Source organism: Tubulanus polymorphus, chromosome 5 (genome assembly GCF_964204645.1).
Source record: "Tubulanus polymorphus chromosome 5, tnTubPoly1.2, whole genome shotgun sequence".
Classification (NCBI taxonomy): Eukaryota; Metazoa; Nemertea; class Palaeonemertea; order Tubulaniformes; family Tubulanidae; genus Tubulanus; species Tubulanus polymorphus.
Window position 1 is genome coordinate 2,176,337 of NC_134029.1, and position 24,407 is coordinate 2,200,743.

Here is a 24,407-nt window from a genome sequence, read left to right on the forward strand (position 1 = left end):
AGTCCCTTGCGGCCTTGTTTCGTGGTGCACTGTCTTCGGAAGCATTAACACGACCAGGAAGAACATTTTTTTTCATATTTCTGGTCGATATTATCTCTGTTTCTGCGCTTATGGTGCTAGTGTTCGTCGATTGAAATTTATAGATTGGTTAATGGTGATATGTGTAAGTGTAAGCTACTGATACTGGTTTACTGTGAGGTCTGAACGGTTCGAACTGAGGAGCATATCTTGTCATCATCGTCTACTTAAAAACTAAATTTAACTCATTATTCGGCCTAGCACTAGCAGGCCTAGGCCTACTGTCAAAACAAACGTCAACTCTTCGCATACACTGCTGGGCTGACCTGAATATTAGTAGATGTGACTCATTCGTTTCTATCACAGTCTAACGTGATGGATGGATTGATGGAATTCATATTATCTTGTTGATTTCAGGTAGGCCTAATCAATCAGATAGAGGCATCAGGGGTATGTGAAAGCCTGCTGCAGTACCGGCGGTCAGGGACTGTGAATGCCAATTTTCAAAATTGAAGACGCATTCATGTTTTCACACATTTTGAAAGCTTTTCGTGGGGCAGTGTTTTTAGAAGGCTATTTGTAACTGCCCCCACAACTTGCGCGATTAAATTTACAATAATTTTGAAAATTTGATTTATGTCGTCTTTTCAAAATAGTTATTGATTAACCCCCTGTCCGATTTCTAAACGCTGGATGGCCAACTTGACTTGCGAGTGCAATAGGCTGGTTCACTGGGGATTGAACTTACCACGTCTCGATTGCCAGTCAAACACGCCACTGAGCCATGGAACAGTCACAATATGATAACCTAGAAGAGAAATTGAAATAGGCCCCTAATTGAATTTTTATATCTGAATTAAAATGATTTAATAGGCCTTCTATCTAAGGTAAAATCTATCCGAGGCTGATGTGAATTCATTCCCAGTTTATTTAATTCTGCGTTAATTTGTTTTCAGGATGATGAAACGCTGATAAATAGTAGTTAGAGGAAGAATTAACAGTTGGATACTTAAAGTTCACTCGGGTCGTCACGGGATCATAAAATAAAACATAACACGCACAACACGGTACGTGGCAAAACTCATACAGAGAGACAGGATTAAGACAAATGTTGTCGTTAGTTTCGCGTCACTGTCAACGTGTTGTTGTTAGCTTCTCGTAACTGGAATAATGGGATGTACGCCTAGTCTTCATGTGTCTCGAGTAAATAGCGATGATTCCACCGCTGACGGTTCCACTCAACAAGCGAGCAAAAAACGCGGACTGCTAGCGGCCATGAGGAAATCAAAAGTATCCGATGATGAAGTTCATGATGGCAATAAGGTAAGCATCTGCTCATATATCCAGCAGTTCGGAGAGACTTTAATTTTGGGAAGAATCTATGTCAAAAGAGGCCCTTTAATCGCGGCCACTTTGCAGGTAATAACCTGAAAGTGCTTAAGTTTTGAACTGAATATCTTCACTTAATTTTGTAATGCCTAAAAGGCTTAGAAATTGTGTCTGAAGATGTCAAATTTAAGAAAAATTATTGGTAATGGACCCTTTAGTTAAACTGGGATATGGAAATTTAGTTGATGGGTACCTCGCGGATCCGCCCCTGGGAACTGTTCTCTGGATTCAGGGAATAGTGGTTACTTTTGACTTTGAAAAGTGCCTTAAACTAATAGCTTATTTTCGAGTGAATGTTACTGCCACGTCTCTCTCTCTCTGATTGATGTCCGGAGATATGTGTCGTAACACCACCACAGATCAAACATATTCCTAACTCGACGCTGCGAGTGGTTGATAAATTACATTAAACTTACTATGCCCCGTCTTACAAATGTGATTGTTCATTGCTTTATCGTCTCGTTCTTTCGGTGAATTTAATTTCGTTCTGTCCGTCGCGGGAGTCGCTCAGTTTCACATCAGATAAGAGTCGTCTTACCGTAATATTCGTGTAGTTCTCTTAGAAGGGGAGAAGGTGAATAATGAATACATCTGGAAACTGAATATATCGGTTTAAAATGCAGCCTCGTCAGTGATGAGAATCAGACTGACTGTTATCTACGCAATAGCAAAAAAAAAACTGGTTTCGTTTTAAGTCTACGAATAGCTATAATTAACTGCGATTATCTTATTGCGAGATTCGAAGACTGGTTTCTGTTGAAATTTTATCTGGACGAATGTTAATGAAATGATTGCAGTTTGTCTGCCAGTGCTGGTGACATTTAAAACGTCTGTGGTAGTTTATGAGAAATGCTTGAAGTACAATCGAATATTTAATAATAGCCGCTGAATTCATGGAATAATACTGCGTGCACATATATATACTATACCCACTTTTTGTTGACTATGCCAATTATAAGAACTTTTATTTAGACGTGATGTTATTTAGGCCTATATAAACAGTCCACGAGATTCTTAAGCAGAATTCGAGATATTTTGGTTTTTTATTCTCATTATTTCGTCGTTAAAAGTGGTCTAGTTACCGAAATGAGTTTTTATGAACTATAGGCAATCGAGCCGAGCGTTTTCAATGTACTGCTTTTCCTGTGCGGTATTTTCTTTTTTCTCGGGAACCTGTCGGTTTTTCAGGTTTGAAACGACTGCAATCGAGAATGCGGGGAACAATGACTCGGTGAAAGGTTTTTGTTAGCGTTTCATTCATTGCCGGCGGCGCTTTTAAAAAAGGGGTATAAAATATATAAGATCAGGTTGTATTATATTAAAACATATACACTAAGCAACCCTCAGGTGTTTGCCTGTTCCAGGTAAATTTACAAATCATGGCGAAATATTTACTTAAGAAGTCAGTTCGTAAAACTTGGGATTTATATGGATAACTGAACTATCTCATCTGATTGATTGATTTTACCTGACTGACCTCTGAATCGAGCAGTAAAATACAAACTAATCAAATACCGAGGCAATTATTCGCAATATCCTTTTTTCTGTATTTTTGCAAACATTTTTTTCTACCTAAAAGTAGAATATTGTTAATAATCAATTGGTGAATATCGAGTTCGGATATAGAGAAGATGAATTAATTTATTCTCGTACAAAGCATTAGATTTTGTGTTCAAAGGTTGTCGGAGGAAACTATCAATAAAAAACGCCGGAATATTTAAAGATGTTCCGACGTAATCGAGCTGGTTATTACTCTGATGACAGTAGACTTAATTCCTCGTCGGTGGTAAGCAAAAAAAAGAACAATCATATTAATAATATCTATAATAGCAACTCAGCAGGCATGTCGTTAAGGAGATGCCTGTTGAGTTCTGAGTTCAAGATTTCGCTCGAATTAAAACATCGATAATGAACTAATTTCAACCTAACTCACAGTTCGCTGGCTTTCTGGTGAAACATTGAAGAATATGCGATTTCTATCGAAAATCAGTGAATATACTATCGAAATCATCGTCTTTTAAAGTTTCATTCGAGCCTATTTGATATGGATCAGACCACTGATTCCTTAATTACTCAGGCTAATTATTTTGTTGAATAATTGCCAGAAAGCTAGCGAATTAAACCCCATATCACATTAGAACCGGATCCAGGGTTTTATCTGGGGCGGTTTTTATATTGGATTAATTTTTTTCCAAATATACTCACTCAACGGGGTGCTGTCTAAATCTATTCTTTCTTTTGACTCTCCGTAATCTGCGATCTAACAAAAACCTAACACATAACTGTCCTTAATACACTCTACAGCGTGGATAACTTTCTAAATACTTGAATCGGTAAAGATTATTTATGTAGGCTCTGTATTTAATTTCGTGGTTTAAACAGCTAATGATTTAATATTTGAATTAATATTTAAACTAGTAGAAACGTGTTTACGAAGAATAGTTGTTTGGTATGGAGTGAGTATATGAGTGAGTGAGGTATGGAGTGAGTATATGAGTGAGTGAGGTATGGAGTGAGTATATGAGTGAGTGAGGTATGGAGTGAGTATATGAGTGAGTGAGGTATGGAGTGAGTATATGAGTGAGTGAGGTATGGAGTGATAATATGAGTGAGTGAGGTATGGAGTGAGTATATGAGTGAGTGAGGTATGGAGTGAGTATATGAGTGAGTGAGGTATGGAGTGAGTATATGAGTGAGTGAGGTATGGAGTGAGTATATGAGTGAGTGAGGTATGGAGTGAGTATATGAGTGAGTGAGGTATGGAGTGAGTGTATGAGTGAGTGAGGTATGGAGTGAGTATATGAGTGAGTGAGGTATGGAGTGAGTATATGAGTGAGTGAGGTATGGAGTGAGTATATGAGTGAGTGAGGTATGGAGTGAGTATATGAGTGAGTGAGGTATGGAGTGAGTATATGAGTGAGTGAGGTATGGAGTGAGTGTATGAGTGAGTGAGGTATGGAGTGAGTATATGAGTGAGTGAGGTATGGAATGAGTATATGAGTGAGTGAGGTATGGAGTGAGTATATGAGTGAGTGAGGTATGGAGTGAGTGTATGAGTGAGTGAGGTATGGAGTGAGTATATGAGTGAGTGAGGTATGGAATGAGTATATGAGTGAGTGAGGTATGGAGTGAGTATATGAGTGAGTGAGGTATGGAGTGAGTATATGAGTGAGTGAGGTATGGAGTGAGTATATGAGTGAGTGAGGTATGGAGTGAGTATATGAGTGAGTGAGGTATGGAGTGAGTATATGAGTGAGTGAGGTATGGAGTGAGTATATGAGTGAGTGAGGTATGGAGTGAGTATATGAGTGAGTGAGGTATGGAATGAGTATATGAGTGAGTGAGGTATGGAGTGAGTATATGAGTGAGTGAGGTATGGAGTGAGTATATGAGTGAGTGAGGTATGGAGTGAGTATATGAGTGAGTGAGGTGTATATAGTGGTTGTAGTTGCGGTTGTTGTATGATGAATAGATGGATAATTTCACTGATATATGATGTTAGTTACTGCTGCTGTATGAAGTGATAAGTGTGATTCTGCGTGTGTCTGTCTGTCGTCAATGTCTCACAGATTACTGGTCGACCACGTATCTCCGCTATAAGTCTCCTCTATAATCCCCGTTGATCGTGATGAATTATGAATCGCGGTCCTCGTGAAAAAGTCGATGGTCAGATGAAACCCGCGTCGTTCGCAGTTTTGAATTCTTACCAACCCCCAGGGCTAGCCGGAACCTTCGTCAAGGTCATCGATATGCCCGAATTCTAGAGGGGCTGCGTTCATCGTTAAAATGTATAGACAATCCGCGGCTGTTGAAGTAAAGCTTTCGGTTTTCCCAAAATTTTGAAAATTAAGCTTGATTTTTGTGCAATCCGCTGTTTTTAACCCTAGTTCAAAACTATACGTAGTAATTCATAGTCGTTAAGCATATCAACTTAATATGTAGCGGTGGCAAGTTATTTCAGTAGGGGTAGCTGAATTTCACGGGGGATGTGAAAATGACAGGTGTGCCGTGGCTGTCTCTTTAACCCCTCGTCGAGCGAGAACGCTGTCGCTCAAAATGCGTCAATGATTTTCGACTATTTCAAATCTGTCGTTGACCGATTTAAATATAATCTGTTCGCATTAAATGCACAATGAAATAAATCTCTGTAACTAATATTTAGCGATGATTATCAGTTAATAGAATCGAGTGTCTGTATTAACCTGTCAGGCTTCAGTTGTTCAATACATAATCATATGTCTGAACTTTACACCTTTTATTAGTATAATATATAATTCGTCACACAATAAGGCCTACTACGTCACGATGCTATGCACACGCACAGTATTATTAACACCTAGTTATTCAAACATTTACCAAAAAAACCATAGATAACACATATACATTGAGCGAGAGAAGTGGAATAGAATTTTTAAATGAACAGAGGGAAAAATAATGCAGGTAAAATAACAGTTGTGTAGTAGTGGGTACGAGGCGTCAGGAGTTATTATTTGTTCAGTATTAGTCGATAGTCACTTATCATATCATATCGCTATAATCAATAATCACATTCGAAATACTGCATCATCGTTTATCAACATGAAAAAACTGATAACATTTTCCGATTGTCACATTTGAAGTAATTTATGGACGAGAACGGAAGCCTTGATGCGTGTGAACTACGCGAGTATTTCGTGGTGAAAGTTTAGAAAAATTGAAAAATAGAAATCTAGTTACAATTCGATTAAAAGCTCTTTCTGTGAAGTTTAGTCGCTACTGGGATACGGTATTATTATTATTGTATAGAGGTTGTTTGTCAGGTTTTTAAAGCCTGGAGCATTCATTCATCCAGTCTCACTCAGTGTGTTGATAGTTATTACTGTTTGTCTATGATCAGTTGATATAACTAGCTGCCGGTTAGTACTGATTGTCAGTACAGATTGACCAATCTATTTTCATAATTGGCATGTAGTATATTCCCCGAGGCATCGAGCTTCTATGACAGATGTGTGGTATGGTCTACGTAGGATGGTGGTGGTTGTGGGCTGCAGGATGGTGGTGGTGGTTGTGGGCTGCAGGATGGTGGTGGTTGTGGGCTGCAGGATGGTGGTGGTGGTTGTGGGCTGCAGGATGGTGGTGGTTGTGGGCTGCAGGATGGTGGTGGTGGTTGTGGGCTGCAGGATGGTGGTGGTCGTTGTGGTTTGCAGGATGGTGGTGGTGGTTGTGGGCTGCAGGATGGTGGTGGTGGTTGTGGGCTGCAGGATGATGGTGGTGGTTGTGGGCTGCAGGATGGTCGTGGCTGTGGGCTACAGGATGGTGGTGGCTGTGGGCTGGTCAGGGCACATTCTGTGTCAGACTTATTATGAACTGATTTGTTATGTGTTTAGGTGTAGAGACTCTCTTCTCTATATCAGGCCTGTTATAAAATCGGCTCTGAGTCTATTATGGGGTCAACATTGTGAATTTTAAGTGCTCCCACCTTGATTTTATTTAGTTTTCTCAATTAAACGGTACACATTATTATAGAAGCATTATTAAACTAGGTTAATTTCTCTCCTGAAAGAACTGTACGGTATTAAACCATGTCGTTGAAGGCAGGTAGAATTTCTGTCTGTTTTTTAATGGTTCGATGAATAGAAGAATATAGATATCACTTCGTTATTTTATTGTCTAATGTTAGAATGTTTACTGAAGTAATGCTGTTCCTTTTCACGACATATGTCCTAGTGCAATCCAATAGTAGTATATCTACAGTTGAAAAAACCTGTTGATTTCCACACAAATTAACAACCTGTCTATCGAACTGGTTGCGTGTTTGGAGGGAATTATCGGGATCCAATAGATTCTCAGTTTGCTAGATGTTGATATGATTTACATTATAAGCAGTTGGTGTTGGGAAGTGTTTAGCTCACGCATTCCTTGTTTAAATGTTATGCGTTTTGACTTTGAAAGGTTAACTAGTTTACTGTGAATACCTCGACTCAGCGGGCGATGAAAATCTGTTCAAATATTACCGCTAATTGCTCTGGCAATATTTCATGAAATATGTGAAAGCTGTAATTCTAAATGAATTATCGTTGAAATGTATTTTCAATAGACATTTTTTTCAACACAAAAAAACATTGACTGACATACGCCAAATTGACCTAGAATCTGAGATGTAGGTAGATTGGCCTCTTTTTACGAGACGCATTTAACTTGAAAATAAATCTGACATTTTTTAGGATCCAGAAGGTTGTACAATTTATGGTCCTATGAAACTGAAATCCAAGCTTATGTCAGTAAGTAGTTTTTGATAACTTTCATTTGTATCTTTTCCAAAAAAATTTGACTAAATTAAGGTTTAGTTAACTTTAATATCTAGACTAAGTTTTTAATGTTAGTGATGAATTGTTTTAGGTTCTGCTGGTTTTCGGGAAAGATGACGCGCAGAGCGAATGTTTCAAATTAGCAGCTACGAAACTCGATTACAAGTTTGATTACGCGAAAAGCTCTGATGCAGCGCTGGAAAAATATCTCGAAAATCATCATGAATTGGTGATAATTGATCACCGGCAAACGAAGCATTTCGATGCTGATGCTCTCTGCAGGTTAGTCGTCAAATCAGTCATAGTTCATTGGGCAAATCAGACCAACAGCAAGATTGCGATGGGTTGCTTTAAGCCACCCTCGGCAATTTTTCAAAGACCAACAACATTTTTGAAACTCAAATTTAACGCAGCAAATTACTAACTCAATGTACAAAATCACCATCACTTCATTTTTTCGAAGATAATTAAGATAAAGAAAAGTGCTCTCTTATATAGGAAACCACAGTCATATTACTTGTAGTTAATTTGATCATCTACGCCTATGACAAGTTTTCAATTTTGGGCGATAAATTCATAAATTCCACACGATGAAGACCATAGGCAATGTATATGAAAGTATCCGTATATTTCATAACATTTCACTGCCTCAGTAAGGGTTCAAACCTGCTGCTGCTGCTTCAATCAAGCATCGGTTCAGCTGTAGGCTTTTCTATTTAACACTACGTAGGTCTATACGAGCGACGAGATCCAGTGAATACACAGTAATTGTAGCAATAACGAAAAAAAAGTAAGTAAACATTGAAATATAAATACGATTATGATTCTACTATTTAAAATTTGAACAGGACTAAGCGTTTTTTGATTTATGTTTCAGTTCAGTGGATAAAGAAGAACAATCAATTTTACCGTTACTCAATTCAGGGTTTAATAAAGTAAGTATCGTTTCATTCATAAATGCCGCATAGTTAATAAATCAAATGGCCAATCCAGATGTTTCCAAACATCTGAAAGAAACTGAAATGCAATGACTATATATGAATTTTGTTCTTTTATTTTCATCTCCACAGCGATATTTAGAAAACACAAATATAGGCACATGTATAAATGAATTATTGACTCTTGAACACAATGATGTTTTAACTCAGAGGAAACTACAGGCCGGAATAGCTCTGTTCACTGCACTAGAACACGTTTCAGATGCCATCGAAATAACCAATCAAGATCTAGAAATTGAAGTACGTAAAAAGTGTTTAATCTGAAGAAATATTTCTCTTAAATGACAATTAAAAATGATATTGATATATTATATATGATATTTATGATATATTAGAATTGAAATGTATATATCACTATTATAGTTTGACCTTCAGTTCATAATAAGGTCAGCTTTTCATTGCTTTAGTAGTTGATCCTCTAACACCTGGGGGTTAACCGAAAAGCACTATTATTATGATCCTGAAATAACTGTCATATCTATATATACAGGTTTTTACTGGTTATATATATATATGTATATTTGTTTACTTATATTTTGAAGTTTGTCAACCCGGCTCATGAAAAGATGCTCGGTTTTACTTCCGATGAAGTCGTAGGTAAAGATGTAAGGCAGCTACCAACCAGTGATCGTAATTCTGACGATCTTCTAGAAACAATAATGTCACAAATAAAGAAAGGAAAGGTGATTACTACAGAAAACATACGTGAAAACTCTTATTGAATTACGGTCAATTTCGCTCGTTTAGTTGTCAGAGCTGAGGGGGGGTGATTATGTTTATTACTTGTCCAAATAACGACTTGCACTTATGAAAGAAATATTATCAGAGTCTAGATCTATATTCGTCAAGATTTCCGGTAGTCATTTATTCATTATATTGATTAATATTTTAACAGCCTTGGCGCGGTTCTTATTTCGCGAAACGGAAGAACAGTGAAAACTTACAGCATAATTGCCACATAATACCAGTACCTGGTCCTGAAGGGTAAATTTCTCGAATCTGTTGAGATTATGCGGAGATTTCCAGAATCAATAATCAGATGTTTGATATTTTCTATTGTAGAAATATCAATAGATTTGTATCGGTGAAAAATATACGACAGGATATGTCTTTAGAACGTCTGAAAGATGGTGATATCAACCAGGTTACAAACGGTATGAACCCCTGTATTCATTCACTTAGTGAGAAGAGAGATTCACTATCCGCATGTGTCACTTTATACTCTACGTATATTCTATTGTTTTGTTCAATATTTATTGTCCTGTGTTTGATTGCCGCTGGTTGATGGCTATATCTTTAACGGAGCTGCCAAGTTTCCCTGATTTTCAGTATTGCGTGACTATTTTGTCCCGACAAAAACAGATGTGATTGGTTTGATGTACTAAAATGTGAAAGACGTTACCGAGGGCCCTGCAGCCCAGCTAAAAAAACAACGTCAATTGCCAAAATAACAGAATCTCTCCGGGAAGTTCACGGGGATTCTTTTCACCTTGTAATTACAGTTTTTTCATGTAGTTAGTTCCGGAATTTCCTTCTAGGTGGCGTCATTTACCATTCACGTAGAAAAGAATCTATAGCAAGAATTCACTCTATGACTATAGAAGCACCGATCACTAAAGTAAGTCAGAGTCCAACTCGAAATTCCATCGCATAGAATGAAAACAGAGAAAACGATCCCAATTTCAACCGTATTTCAACCTAAACCAGAAAAGATAAGATTAGAATTTTGTTTGAAATTGGTCCATATTTACAAACTAGCAGCGTATCTTCATATCACACGTGTACAACATGGAATTGAATGCTTGTTATACACAGTTGAAATGTTTTGTGGTTTGCAGTGATTTATCATCACAGTAATTACTTTTCGTGAATTTGTGAAATCGTCGAAGTCTGTAGTTTCCTTCAACGCAAACATCATATTTACTTAATAAACGAATTACTCTTTATTTCAGGTAATAAATATAATAAATGCAGCTCAAGAAAACAGTCCATTTACCGTATCAGAGGCATTGGATAAGGTACTGGAAATACTAAGGTCAACAGAACTGTACACACCGCTGATTAATACTCAGAAAGGGGATGATCAGATTGCTAGTGATTTAGTTGATGGACTCATGTCGGTAAGATGTCCTGTTGTATTCCAATATATGTGATCATGTAGGAAATACATCTGATATTGTTGGAATTGGCTTTGGTTTTTCAGCAAGGAAAAATAAAACGAAGGATTTCAGGGACAGAGATCGGCCCACATCGGCATTGTAAGTTACATTACACATATGTTAAACTTCCAGTGTACTGTAACCGCCAGTAATTGTATGTAACATGATAATTTTACAGCACATCATCACATTCCATCTAGTCCAACCGCAGATAATTGTCTGTCTCCAGTTCCTGACGAAATACAAGCATTACTAGACAACGAACCGAACTGGGATTTTGATATTGTAGAATTAGAACGGTTGTCCAATTACAGGTTAGTCATGAACAATCAGTCGTTTAAACTTTGAATTTTGAGTTACTGCGCGATCCGAAGCCTATCTTCACCTAGCTTGGAGTTTTCTAATATATGAATATCTGCAATTTGACAGACCACTGATGTACCTGGGACTGAAAATCTTTCGCCGTTTTGGTGTCTGTGAGTTTCTGCAGATCAGTGAATCGGTGATGTTGAACTGGTTACGTTTGATCGAAGCTAATTATCACGCTAACAATCCATACCATAACTCCACCCACGCGGCTGATGTACTACAGGCGTCGGCTTACTTCCTCAACAGAGAACGAATAAAGGTAAAAATAAAACAAGTAATTTCCGAATGAAAGATATCCGTTCGCTTAGGATGAAATTCACTAGAGTTTTCTATTGAATGTTATAGAATATGTTTGATCAAACCGATGAAGTAGGATCGCTGATAGCCGCCGTTGTTCATGATGTAGATCATCCTGGTAGAACTAACGCATTCCTTGTTAATTCCGGGAATGAATTCGCCGTACTTTATAATGACTTGTAAGTATTTATTTACCCTGTTGTGTACTGCCGATGGAAATAGTGCTCGCTGCATTGCGCTATTGTTAACTGTTAAGCATTTGAACCCAGGCACTCAAAAGTTGACTTAAAGTAGCCATTGGAAAAACAAACCAACTTTTGACCGACTGGCCAGTGATTGGTAATTCTTCGTTTTCATTTATTTCTGCAGAGCTGTTTTAGAAAGTCACCATGTTTCACTTGCATTTCAACTTACTGCCAAAGATGACAGGGTAAACATATTCAAAAATCTTGAAAGGTAATTCTAATGCTACGATACAGTTTACAGTCGGTGAAAGTTAGTGATTTTTCTATCGCGCTGATTTGTTGTTATTTACAGAGATGACTTCCGCAGTTTAAGACAGGTTATTATAGACATGGTCCTCGCTACAGAAATGACGAAACATTTCGAACATCTGTCCAAATATTGTAATAACATCGTAAAAGTTTTCTGCCAAACGGAAGAAGATACAGAGTCGATGGTGTGTAATGCGTCATATGAATCATAGCATTAACTTGTGATATTCACTAAAACCATTTGACGAATGACTATTTTGATTTTTAATTGAAGGGTGGCAGTGGTGCAGATACTTCTACATCGCAGATTTCTTTGCTTACATCCCCCGAAAATCGATTATTAGTAAAACGAATGTTGATAAAATGTGCCGATATTTCAAACCCTGTTCGACCTCTCGGTTTGTGTAAAGAATGGGCTAAACGTATCTCAGAGGAATATTTCCAACAGGTATTCATTCAATTATTCATTTGGTGAATCTTTCTGCCGGATTCATTTTGAATTGATTATTTATAATCGCTGAGTCGTTGCTGCTGTTTTAGACTGATGATGAAAAGAGTAAAGGTCTTCCCGTTATGATGGCAATGTTTGATCGTAAAACATGCAGTATCCCGAAATCACAAATGAGCTTCATTGATCTCTTCCTGTCTGACATGTTCGCCGCATGGGATGGTAAGTATCAAAAGCCCCGACAATTTATGCGTTGAAATGGGCTTGTTCCGAGGGCATCCCCCGGGGAAAATTATTTGGTGGTTCTTTTGAAAATAAACTGAAATAGCTAGAGAAACACTTGTACCAATTGGAATTCATAAAACAAAGCCTTTCGAGCGGTACCAGATGTTTACTGAAAATTATGGCTACAGCCGTGGAAATCAGGGTAAAGTCATGAATTTTGTTTCAAAAAATTGCTAAAAATTGGTCAAAGGTCAAGGACATTTGTTGAGACATTGGTGCATAATCAATGCGTTTCTGTCTTTGTTTTATGTATTTGATGAATGTGTTTATGGATTGGATTCTTAGCAAGTAAGGGAAAACAACTTACATGTCAGGGGAATCGTAGTCAGATCAAATAAAAGCGACTTACTCTAATAATGTTTTTTCACTTTCAGAGTTCACAGACGTGCCTGAACTGATGCAAATGTTACAAAGTAACTACGATTATTGGCAGCGAGAACAACTGAAAGTAGACGTCGCAGCAGCGGCTATTACTGAAACAGAGGAAGAGGAAGATCAGGAGAAAGAAGAAGGAAAAGAACAAGAAAAATCGAATGAATAAACCGCAGAATAGTGTTAACCGATTGATGAGCCGTCTTGTAATTATATCTATATACCGTACATACATATAAATACACTGTGTTAAAAAAAGGCTTAAACAAATCTAAACGAGTTTTAACAATTAGAATCGTTTGTGTAAATCAAATGTCGAAATCCATTTTGTAAATAAGCTTATTTTAAAAAAGACGAATGCGAACATTATTATCAATAATATTGATAGTACTAACAAATGAATATTGTATATATTATGTAAATTATATGTTTACACGTTATTCTCCTAATCATCTCTGGTAAACATGCAAACCGTAGTCTCTATTAGAACGATGACCACACTCAAACGTGGTGAACGGATAATAAGATAAAATCCCACTATCTACAGATTAAAAGAATTTAAAAACAAGAATTTATTTATTAAATCTAAAATATTTAAAAGACACGACGTTTCGATCTCACCCTAGAGATCATCGTCAGGTGTTTACACAAACGATTCACCTGACGATGATCTCTAGGGTGAGATCGAAACGTCGTGTCTTTTAAATATTTTAGATTTAATAAATAAATTCTTGTTTTTAAATTCTTTTAATCTGTAAATAGTGGGATTTTATCTTATTACGTAGTCTCTATATATTTGTTATGATATAACGAATACTTCCTAGAGAAGGAGGTATATACGTTGACTTGATAGATAGAGCTGCACATAATTGAAGGGATTGATGCAACACTAGGTTCAGTCATTTTTTGAAGAATTTTCAAAAGTTATTTTGATAGTTTTATAGCAGTTCATGGAATTACCCTGTGTTAACTCGCCTTAATATAGGAATATTAGGTGATAACGATGCTACCAGCCTGTTCTAGATCCGCCGGAAAATAGATGTCAACTGGACATACCCCTGCATGAAATGATCTAACATAGTGTTCCACAGATCCCTTCAATTGATTTTGTGCTACTATTCGAATCATAAGATACATTTCATAAATGTGGTGTATTTTATAATGGTTTTACAGATTTTACAAATCTCTGACACCGGTTTCATAGATTATTTGAAAAACATTTCTAAAAAACTATAGTATTTAATTTTTACGGTAGAAATTGATATTATCTAAGGGCAATGATCTATGAAACAGATCCGTTCAATTGAAAGCGGGGATAGGCCCTATACTTGTACTACTGAAAGGCCTTTTAAAGCAAACTTTTTTTGAAAACATCTGTTGCTAAATTATAGACAAATTTGTAGGTAATATGTAGTTTGGGATTTTCGTGGTTTCGAAAACGTTTTGTCTACGGTACTTAGAAGAATAATTGACGCGGTTGTGATTAAGAATAGAATTCAAAGGGAGCTATATTAAGTTCTTGTGTTGTGATCATCCAAAATGAATCAGATGCATTATGTTCCAATAATATTATGCATTATGTATTATATACTAGTTCATTCATTCATTCACCGTATATTGTGTACATTATTCATATTTAATAACTATTATCCACACTTTTGGATACTTGATATTTTATGAAATATTTTGGTGCTAGGATAACTCTCAACATCGTTGATATAGTATTCCTTTTCCAAAGATGCCCTCAGGTCCTGTCTACTACTAACTAGGCATCATTGTGTATGCCATACCTCTTAAATTGGTTGGGTTGTTAATCCCCATTTCCTATATGTTTCTCCTTGTTGTTTTTTTTTTTTCACTCCTCTAAAACGGCAAAGTTTTAGAAAAAGAAAACAGGATTAGCTGTGGACCATTAATCTCTGTCTCTCCTGAAGAAAACTCTAGGGTAATATATATGGTACGAATGAAGGCAGGCAGTTTATTACTGAGGAAACAAATTCCAATAAGCCATGATATCAATAACTGAAAGTAAATTATTATTTACACTGGAAAAATTGTTAGATGAAAGATGGCCAGTTGGAGGGAAACAAGGTTTTATTCATTTTGATGTATTGTTAATGTTGTTTTATTGTATATGAATGTTAAAGTATACCAATCACACTAAATTGTGCAAAATTTTGGGCATTCTGAGTATATTTCGGTCAGTAATCTATTGATTCTCCAGTCATTGGTAGCAAAATATTTGGCACCTTTTTATGGTCCTTCAAAATTATCAGTGCAATACTTTTGACTTATTTATTTTTGACTTATTTAAGAAAGCACTGTTAAAATCTTGGGAGAATGAGTTATTTCATCCACGGCCTTATTAGGGTCGGTCAGCAATGCTCTACCATTTAGTGCCAAATGTAAGGACAATACTCTCTAAGTGTTTGAATATGCCATCAAATTGCGAAATATCTACGAAATTGAAATTGTAGAATATGGATGTGATTTTTACATCGTATGGCAAGTACGAGTTTTATGTATAAAGTAATTGTAGATAATATTGATAATAAGTAGAGATATGATAGAAAGTTCTTCCCCGGGTTCCATGATAAAATATATGTGATTTGTATGAATTCCTGCTGTTAGCTTTTTGTGATGCAGTTTGTGGCGAACCCCTTCCCTTGTGCCAGATAGATATTGTTCAAACAGTCAAGATATATGGTACATCGTTAGAGCTGGCGAGTGAATTCTTTGAGGTCTAGATGTTGAATTCTAAATATCATTATTAGGTTTCTTAGGAATTTTGTTGTTGTCATTGTAGCATATGAAAAAATATACTGTTGTAGACTCATTGTATTAAACAATGTTTCTGGTATTTGATTGTGGAACTGACACAGTTCGTTGTGAACTATCATTTGTTGAATAGGTTAGAACATGGACAATCGAAAAGATAATCTATGGTTAGAAGTAGAAAGTGTGCATATACAACAATTTCCTTTTGTTTCATATCAGGGGTAAGGTGCCAATTGAACAAACAGTTTGTTTCGAATATTGATCTTCCAACTGCAAAACTTTAAAATTGATACAATTATTTGTTCAGTCATGAAAATGTCACTCACATATGTTTATAATATCTAAGTTCATCAGTTGGCTTCCGTTAGCGAATGTAAATTGTTTGTATGTGAATTCAGCTGATTTGATAAACAGTACACAGTTGTTTTAGGGATCTAATAAACTAGGAATGAATGAGGAATGTCATTCTCTGCCAATCGTACAAATAATCAATTCTGTCTCATTACGTGCTGTATTATCGATATATTTTCACATTCTAAGTTATTTGTTAACCCTTTTACTTAACAATAAATTTGTTTGACCAACAAAAATTTTAAAGTAGATAATAAATGATAACAATCACGAAAACCTATTGTTGAGTTGGCTTTATGATTGACCGCGACAAAAGATCACCGGTCTCTTGTTTTCTTGTGGCAATGGAACTTGCTCATAAATGGATGAGTTTTTGCTGAAATAGAATTAAAAATATGGAAATATCATTTGAATAGATCCGATTGATAGTATCTCGGTGCGAAACAGGAAATTACGGCGGTAAATATGTATGTCTACTATTTAGTTCACTGATATATTCTGCAATCATTATTCATAGGGGCAGAACGGTATAGAGAACTAACTGTGGCATGTGAGGAATACAGCTATCTTATTAGTCAGATTTCATACACCATTCAACACTATTTGTTTTGATTTAATAATTGTATCAACAAGAACGCTTTATTTCAGGATCATCTGCTTTTGAAATCAATTTTCATGCGACTTATCACGACTTTCTCAGTTAATCTTTAAACATCCGTTTTATTTCCCATGATTTTCAGACCATAAATTATGAATAACACCGTAGACTGAGTTATCACTTTCTTAGGATCTCACCGGACAAATTGATTTCACTAATGTCACTGATGGCATAGTAATAAGTTGTTTCCAAAAAGTAGCACTTGGTAGACTTGCTACAAACCATGAGTGAAGTGACTTCCAGAGACCAGCAAACACAAATTAAGAGACAGAACAGGTATTTATCATGATTGAAGTTAGTTGGCTATATTCATATCTCAAATATGACATGTTTTTATTATTTCATGTGGTGAAATACAGTTTTATCAAATCAGTGAAAGATGAAGAAGAGAATTAAATTCAGACACAAATCGTCATTAGTTTAGTTTTTAACATCGTGTTTTACATTGGAGATAAACAGGAAAAAATAAACAGTTTTTTGTAAGCTCTTTGAAGGCCATATGATCATACAGTGTTATTGAAATGCCGAGAATGCTTTTTTGTATATAACATATTTTCAAGGCTGTACTCATCATTGATTCTAAAAACATACACGTACCATATATTATTATAGTTATTATTTACATTTTCAACTATTTTTTTGAATTTTTTTTCAGAAACGACAATTACCTACATGCATGAGTACCCATATGAACCCTGCAACCACCATGTGTCTGACTGTTTATGGTCCAACAAATCACCCCATAGTCCGACAAGTAATACCTAGTAGTCTCATTAGAACACAGGTTTGTCATAATCTTTTCAATTATTCTGAATGAATGGAATGCAGAGTTAAAATATGACACTTAACATTACTAATACCGGTAAATGATTCGTACTATCCTTCACAAACCAGATCGTATGGACATTCGAAATTACATGTTCATAACAATAGATCATTTTAAGATTTGGCTAATGATTTGTAGTGGACCTCCCTGGTTGAAACAATTCATCCGCTCTGTAAGCTTATATCCGGTTACAATCGGGTTACAAGTGTGAACAAATTAGAATCCATAGGTCAGCGACCTATCATAACTAAAACTCAATTATTGACAATAGATTAACCATAAATTATATATAGCAAATATAAATTCTTACTAATGTAGAACTAATAAATTGCAACTGAATTTTGAATGAAATGTCGACTCTAGTCATTGATGTCGTGTACAGTGTATTCATAGTGATAAATAAAGCTTATTTACATGAAATAAACAATTGGCTCTGCTAGTGATTGAAGTATGAACTTAATTTCAAGGTAGAATGCAATCTTTCAATTACAGAAACAAACAGGATCAAGTTTGAAAATACCCTTTTATCGAGAAATTTCACTACTGTACATTTGGCCTACTACACATATTATATTCACAGCTAACATTACAAAAATGTGGCACCATTCGTTTTGAAAATCCCGACACAACTCGTTACATCCGCACCGAGTAAGCATGCATACAGTACTCAATCATCACGACCTGGTTCCGCAGATGTTGATTTGGCTCTAGGATTTAAACGTTAGAAATGCTCTAGTTTTGAATCTAGAGTCAAACTCATCTGCGGAACTAGATCCATAAATACATGCAATTCTATATCAAGCACTGCACAGCAATTGAGAAAGCAAGATCTCTTAACATTCATTTACTAGAGTAATTGATAGCGTAGAAGCCGATATTCTTTGAAGGAACTGATTTGAGAGATATGAACAACGCGGGTTCATACAAACAGTCATAGAATTCCTGTCATTCCTTCCTCGTGTGCTACTGCTGCCATTAACCGACAATACTTCAGTTTGATTTTCAACTGTTTCAAACGTACACAAGAATCTTCCATTTAATACCCGAAATGTTTGTATGAATCCATTCTTGAGCGAAAAATGAACGTTCTGTTCTGCACAATGATGAGAATATAATAGTCGTACGTTAATATCTATAGTAGAACTAGCTCGATAGATGACGCACGGTAAATTCTTTTAAAAACACATATTATAACCAACAAAATCACTTTTTATATCATTGGCGCATGATAAGAAAATAGAGTCCTGTTACTATTCTTATAGAATCACATTCGCTATGGGCCTAACAGTCGTTCAATTGCGGAGTTTACATCACCACCAGTTGAAATAAGCGCTGAAAAAAATCGATCTAATCATCATGAATAATAATAATGTGTAATTATATCGGAAGAAAAAATTAATGAATTTTTTATTGAATTCACTGACTCTTTAAACACAGTCAGTCTCGATACTACAGAGAACTTTTCTCTATCCATACCTTGTATATTAGCAGCATTATCCAAAAATCCCATACTTCGTAACTGTTCTAATTGTGAAGCGTATCTTTGCTCTGGAGGGTCATTCTACAATAAATACATTTACCGGTAAGCCCTATAAACTCCAGGTTCCAAATTAGACTTTAGGCTCAAATCATTGGAAATTAAATGATCTTAATGACTCCTGATTTATAATAAGCCGATATCTATGGAACCCCAGTGAAGAATTTGAATAATGTATAACAACGAACCGATTGATTTTGAGGAGTTCCCATTTGTGATAGCATTTGAGACAGTAAGCCAGCCAATGCTTGATTGTTTTCCGGCGTTGGGGTTGGGGTACTCGTCGTTGATGATGTTGATCCTACAGATGGAGTTGTTGATGATGTAGTAGTTGTTGTAGTAGTAGATGTCGTATTACTAGGAGTAGTAGTAGTTGAATTCGGCACCGGTGGTGTCATACCCGGCATATTAAACCTACAAATCAAAATTCCTGTTATTTAGAATAGAAACTACGTCGTTTATAACTAAATTGAATGATTTAAGACTTTTCCGAGGTTGGTGCTCTATGTGTTGTTTTGACAACTGTTATTAACAACTCCTTATAGATGACAAACCATGCAAAGCAAGCTATTGCGCATGCTCTATGCATGTCTAGGCATGACAAGACTTACACAAAGTGTATGGCTTGGGGCTACCGATGGGTAACAAGGGCCACCAAAAGGTTCAAGGGGAATAGTTCACCGTACATACCCTCCTAATCCAGCAGCACCGGGTAAAACTCCGGGAGCTTCTTGTTGTAATGTTTGCATGGCTTGTTGTATCTGTAGAATGGCTTCCATCGCTCTGGGATTCGTCATTAAACGTTGAACTTCCGGATTCTGCATCTATCAATTACAAACGATCTAAACTACAGAACAAGCAAAATCGAATAAACTATCAGAAATGAAAGCAAGGTGAAGAACACAAACCTGTTGTACAAAATACGGGATCTGTTCACGAATTTGTTCTTGAAGTTGTGGATTTCCGGCAAATAAAGGATTATTCATTAGGATCTGAAATAGAACATACCGAAATTATCTCCTTTAACTTGTTCATTACCAACACTAAGTGATTGTTTGAACTATTTCATTCATCAAAGCTTTTAAAATATCCTAATTAGTTACCTTCAGGCATACTATAAATCAACATACAGTCAAAACGTCCAATAAAATAAGAACTGAAGGAAACATTTTGGTCTTGCTTTTTTTTCTTGTTGTGGAATCTTATATTTTGTAATTACAACAAGGACAGAGTGTTTTCGGTAGTTTCTGTTACTGTACCTCAGGATTAGTAGATAAGCTCTGTAACATCGGCTGCATGTACGGTGCCTGCAACATATTCTGCATTAACTGTGGATTCTGTTGTATTTGTTGCAGTAAACTCTGCATCATCGGAGAATTCATGCCACCTACAATAATTTATACCGGTAACATCGAAATATGCTTTTATAAAAACCAAAATTGCAATAATAGAAGACTAATCATAATGACTAACCAGATCCGAGTCCCAGTCCACCAAGTCCAGCCGTGGTAGAAGTTGTATTGGTAGTTGTGGTTGAGTCAGTGCTGGTCGTAGATGAACTATTTCGTGGCGCCCAAGGGTTCGGTAATGGATCCGTATTTTCTCTACCCTGCTGACCATTGCCTTCACCTGAAATAACAAACGAAAAATCAGTTCCATTTATACAAACCAAAAATATCTTCCGCAACGTTTAAAATTCTTCGTGATGCTGATAATTTACCCTGATTTCCACCAGCTAATGTAGCGAATGGATTTCCACCCCCGATGCTTTCCTGCGCTGCGTTCATCATTGGTTCCTGTATATCGTGGTACATACGTTGTAACGCATTAAACCCACCGGGAATACTCTGAAAATTAAACCATTCAAACAAACACAGGGTCAGTCATTTCTGGATATAAATAGTTTTCAAGAAGTTCCCAAAGGAGAAAATTTCAAATTTTGAAGAAGTGTCTGCATCACTTTTGTATCCCAATCACAGAAGACGTTCGAAATGCATTACAAACCTCGAGATTGCTCATCGCGCGATCCTGACTTCTCATCAATTCCTGCATCATTGCTGGATGACGGGCAAGCTCCATTGTCTATTAATATAACAATTAACAGACATTAGAATGGCTTATAAATTACAGATTTATAAACATGCAAGGATTATCATTAACTAACCTGTCTCATTAATTCAGGATTATTGAGCATGTGACCGATTTCAGGATTTCTCTATAAAAAAAAATCCAAAAAGTCATAATTTTCAATTTTCAAGATTTATCTCGAGTCGAGACTTAAAAAGCTTCACGACATAATCAACATACCTCGACTAGATTATTCATTTGCGGATTACTCATGATCATATCCCTCATTACTGCAGGATTACTGATGATGCGTTGTACAAGTGGATTCTCCATCATTTGACGAAGAAAATCTGGATTTGACATCAACTATAAAACAGCACACACACAGACATACATACCGTAGAACTATACCGGTATTCCATTTTACAATCGATTCCATTTTACCTCATTCTGCATTCTTGTCTGTATATCTCCAAAATTACCCCCTCCTAGTCCCATACTACCGAGACCAGCGAGATTCTCCAGACCAGCCAGACCAAATGGATTAGCGGTAGGATTAGGAGTCGGGTTCGATGGCTGCGTGCTCACCTAGGGGAATATATAATGGAATCCGTGAGCCACTAACACTAATATATTGAACAAATTCACAATGTTTACAATGAACAATTGTTAAATTCTTTTTGAATTAGCTGAAACTTGAATGTATTTAAGCCATACATTGTACATTTTACCCACTAAGCAAGTGTAGACATACAATACAAACAATGAATTCCTATGAATTTACAAAATCTGGCGACTTTTGAAAAATGGAATCAAGCTGATGTAACGTGAATGTAGAATGATGAAGGGATAATAGTGAGCTTTGAGGTGATGTAAACAGACACTGCTGTAAAAACAACCAACAACAGTTTTTGATTCTCACCTCAGAAGTCGTTGAAGGAGCTGGACTCGCATCATTCGACTGAAATCATTATATCTTATCAAGTAAGATTCGGCTTTCACTTGAAATATTCCAAACATCTGTCTATATTTCATTTCGGTTTGAGAACATTCGACCGTACAAAAGCCATGTGAATATGGCAAAATATGGCAAAATTCTTGTAATTTTAGCAGCGGCTTGAGTAGGATTATTGAAAAGTTTATAAGTTACCTGGGGAGAACTGGTAGTGGATGATCTACTGTTTGATGTAGTAGTAGTTGATCCAGATCCGGAGGTCGAATTAGTCGTGGATGTCGCAACCTAAAATATTCATTTATTCAACATCTAATGGGGCTATTAAAGAAAACAAAGTTCCATCAGAATCCACCAAGCGTGGCTTATGTACAGACATCAACGCTGGATTTCTTCTTTAACTCTAAGTTAACAGTAATTTCTCGCAAATCTTGATACCTTGTTTCTCCGCAGCGGCCGGGTCATTTTCGTAAAATATGATAAAATTTATGAACAGTTCATTTCTATAGCGGCCGGGTCTGTTATGGTAAAATTGATCACGATTTAAAAAAAAGTAATGTATAGGGTAGATAGGCGGCCGGCCGGGTCAACATTTAAGCTCAGCAGAGCGGAGAAACAAGGTATCAATTTTTTTTAGCCTTATGATGAAAACCTCTCCATCATGACAGAAACTGTACCTTAGCTGACTTGATAACGAGATGAACGACGAGTCCATCCTTGATTCCGTGCGTCGTTAATTTATCGTCGTCTTTCAATATTTTGCCAGCGAAAATCAGACACAGTTGTTCAACTGGGACTTTTCCAAATTTTTCCGATACAAGAGCTTTAAACTGTAAAGTAAGACACACTATATTAGTAAATTACATAAGACTCCTTGATATGATGACGATTAAAACAAAGCCCAACATAATTTTCGTTACTACTATTCTAGGGTATATGTTTTTTCTAGGAAACTGAAGGTTGGGAAATGCATAATCTGTGATAGGGAACTAATTGGCAATGGACGGGATCCAGATTTCGGTGTCATACATTTGACATTTCTTCGTTCTGCTAATCTCATGTTTAAAAGAGTATCAGCCAAGATACACAGTTAATGTGAACTAAACATTGACTGGTACAAAAACATGCCACACGACAATTGACTGACTGATACCCTAGCAGCTTCAGAGAGCTCGCCACGCCAGCCAGTCGACTCGAACGAGCGAGATGACGGGAAAATTGACAAGTCACCATCAGTAAAATGTAAATAACACCAGAAATAAACAACAGAAAATAATGAAAATCAACACAGTCATCAATAACAATAACCTCTTTCACTCCAGCGCTCTGATTTATCTGAATTTCTTGTTTTTCTTTAGGAGTTTTCACTACAACGGTGATCATTTCCGCGTTCGACTTATCGCAGTCGGCCATCTTGATTCGCAGTCACCGACCTCCGTAGATTCTCTATAAGAAACGTCGACTATTCAGACTATTTTACTGGCATCTTATCTTGAAAAATATCTTACACATACTGAGATATTATATCGAATATATAAAATATTGATTCAACGGATCTTAAAACGAATAACACTCTAAGATATATCATATTTTCTTTAATCATCGTTTCGTAAACGATACGTTGCGTAAGCTTACCTCGTTGAAGATGGCGCTATTGTACGGTGCCCTAGAAATTTCTGGAAAATGCTCGCGGCCCTAATTGATTTCCCTCTTTTGATCCATATCGAACATTTTGAGATAAAACAGCTTCATCGCAGCAAACAGAAACACATTCTTCATATCTCACGAAGTGCTCGCTTATTCTTAGAATAATCGAGAATTTACCCGCACCCACTCCAAAACTACAGTCAAGATCAAAATGTAGTGATGCCATGACATAGTCGTCAGAGACGTAGACATTATTTCATCTTTTTTATAACATAAAATTATATTTTCTAAATGTTACAGAGCTTAGTATGTCCTGTACTCCTCGAGACATAAACACAAACCCTGGCAAGTGGCGATAGCGACACTAGCGCCACTAAAAGACAGCTCCGGGAACTTTCGATCATCAACTTGCGGGATGTTTGAATAAAAATCTTCCGTTTACCAAAGACAGTCAGTCCATTTGTTATCATGGTTA

At 36.4% G+C, this 24,407-nt stretch overlaps 2 protein-coding genes across 2 annotated transcripts; one reads left to right on the forward strand and one right to left on the reverse strand.

The window, feature by feature from the left end:
- The first annotated feature begins 38 nt into the window (after positions 1-38).
- On the forward strand, positions 39-13,628 carry LOC141904965 (high affinity cAMP-specific and IBMX-insensitive 3',5'-cyclic phosphodiesterase 8B-like). Its single transcript, XM_074793616.1, has 21 exons — positions 39-163; positions 975-1,341; positions 7,611-7,667; positions 7,786-7,976; positions 8,425-8,484; positions 8,572-8,629; positions 8,765-8,932; positions 9,235-9,375; positions 9,588-9,676; positions 9,755-9,846; positions 10,231-10,310; positions 10,645-10,812; positions 10,896-10,950; positions 11,030-11,165; positions 11,281-11,479; positions 11,566-11,696; positions 11,887-11,973; positions 12,055-12,196; positions 12,286-12,459; positions 12,552-12,681; positions 13,119-13,628. The coding sequence occupies exons 2-21, from the start codon at positions 1,189-1,191 to the stop codon at positions 13,283-13,285; spliced, it is 2,478 nt and encodes an 825-aa protein (XP_074649717.1). The 5' UTR covers positions 39-163; positions 975-1,188; the 3' UTR covers positions 13,286-13,628.
- Positions 13,629-17,192: 3,564 nt separating this feature from the next.
- Positions 17,193-23,725, reverse strand: LOC141905636 (ubiquilin-4-like). The gene is made up of 17 exons (XM_074794595.1): positions 23,594-23,725; positions 22,963-23,115; positions 22,484-22,573; positions 22,256-22,294; positions 21,778-21,921; positions 21,574-21,699; positions 21,431-21,481; positions 21,271-21,348; positions 20,987-21,113; positions 20,740-20,895; positions 20,526-20,653; positions 20,175-20,258; positions 19,957-20,090; positions 19,455-19,680; positions 19,206-19,290; positions 19,016-19,061; positions 17,193-18,608 (listed from the first exon to the last, which is right to left on the reverse strand). Exons 1-17 carry the CDS (start codon positions 23,696-23,698, stop codon positions 18,563-18,565), a joined length of 1,818 nt encoding a protein of 605 aa, XP_074650696.1. The 5' UTR covers positions 23,699-23,725; the 3' UTR covers positions 17,193-18,562.
- Positions 23,726-24,407: the final 682 nt, after the last annotated feature.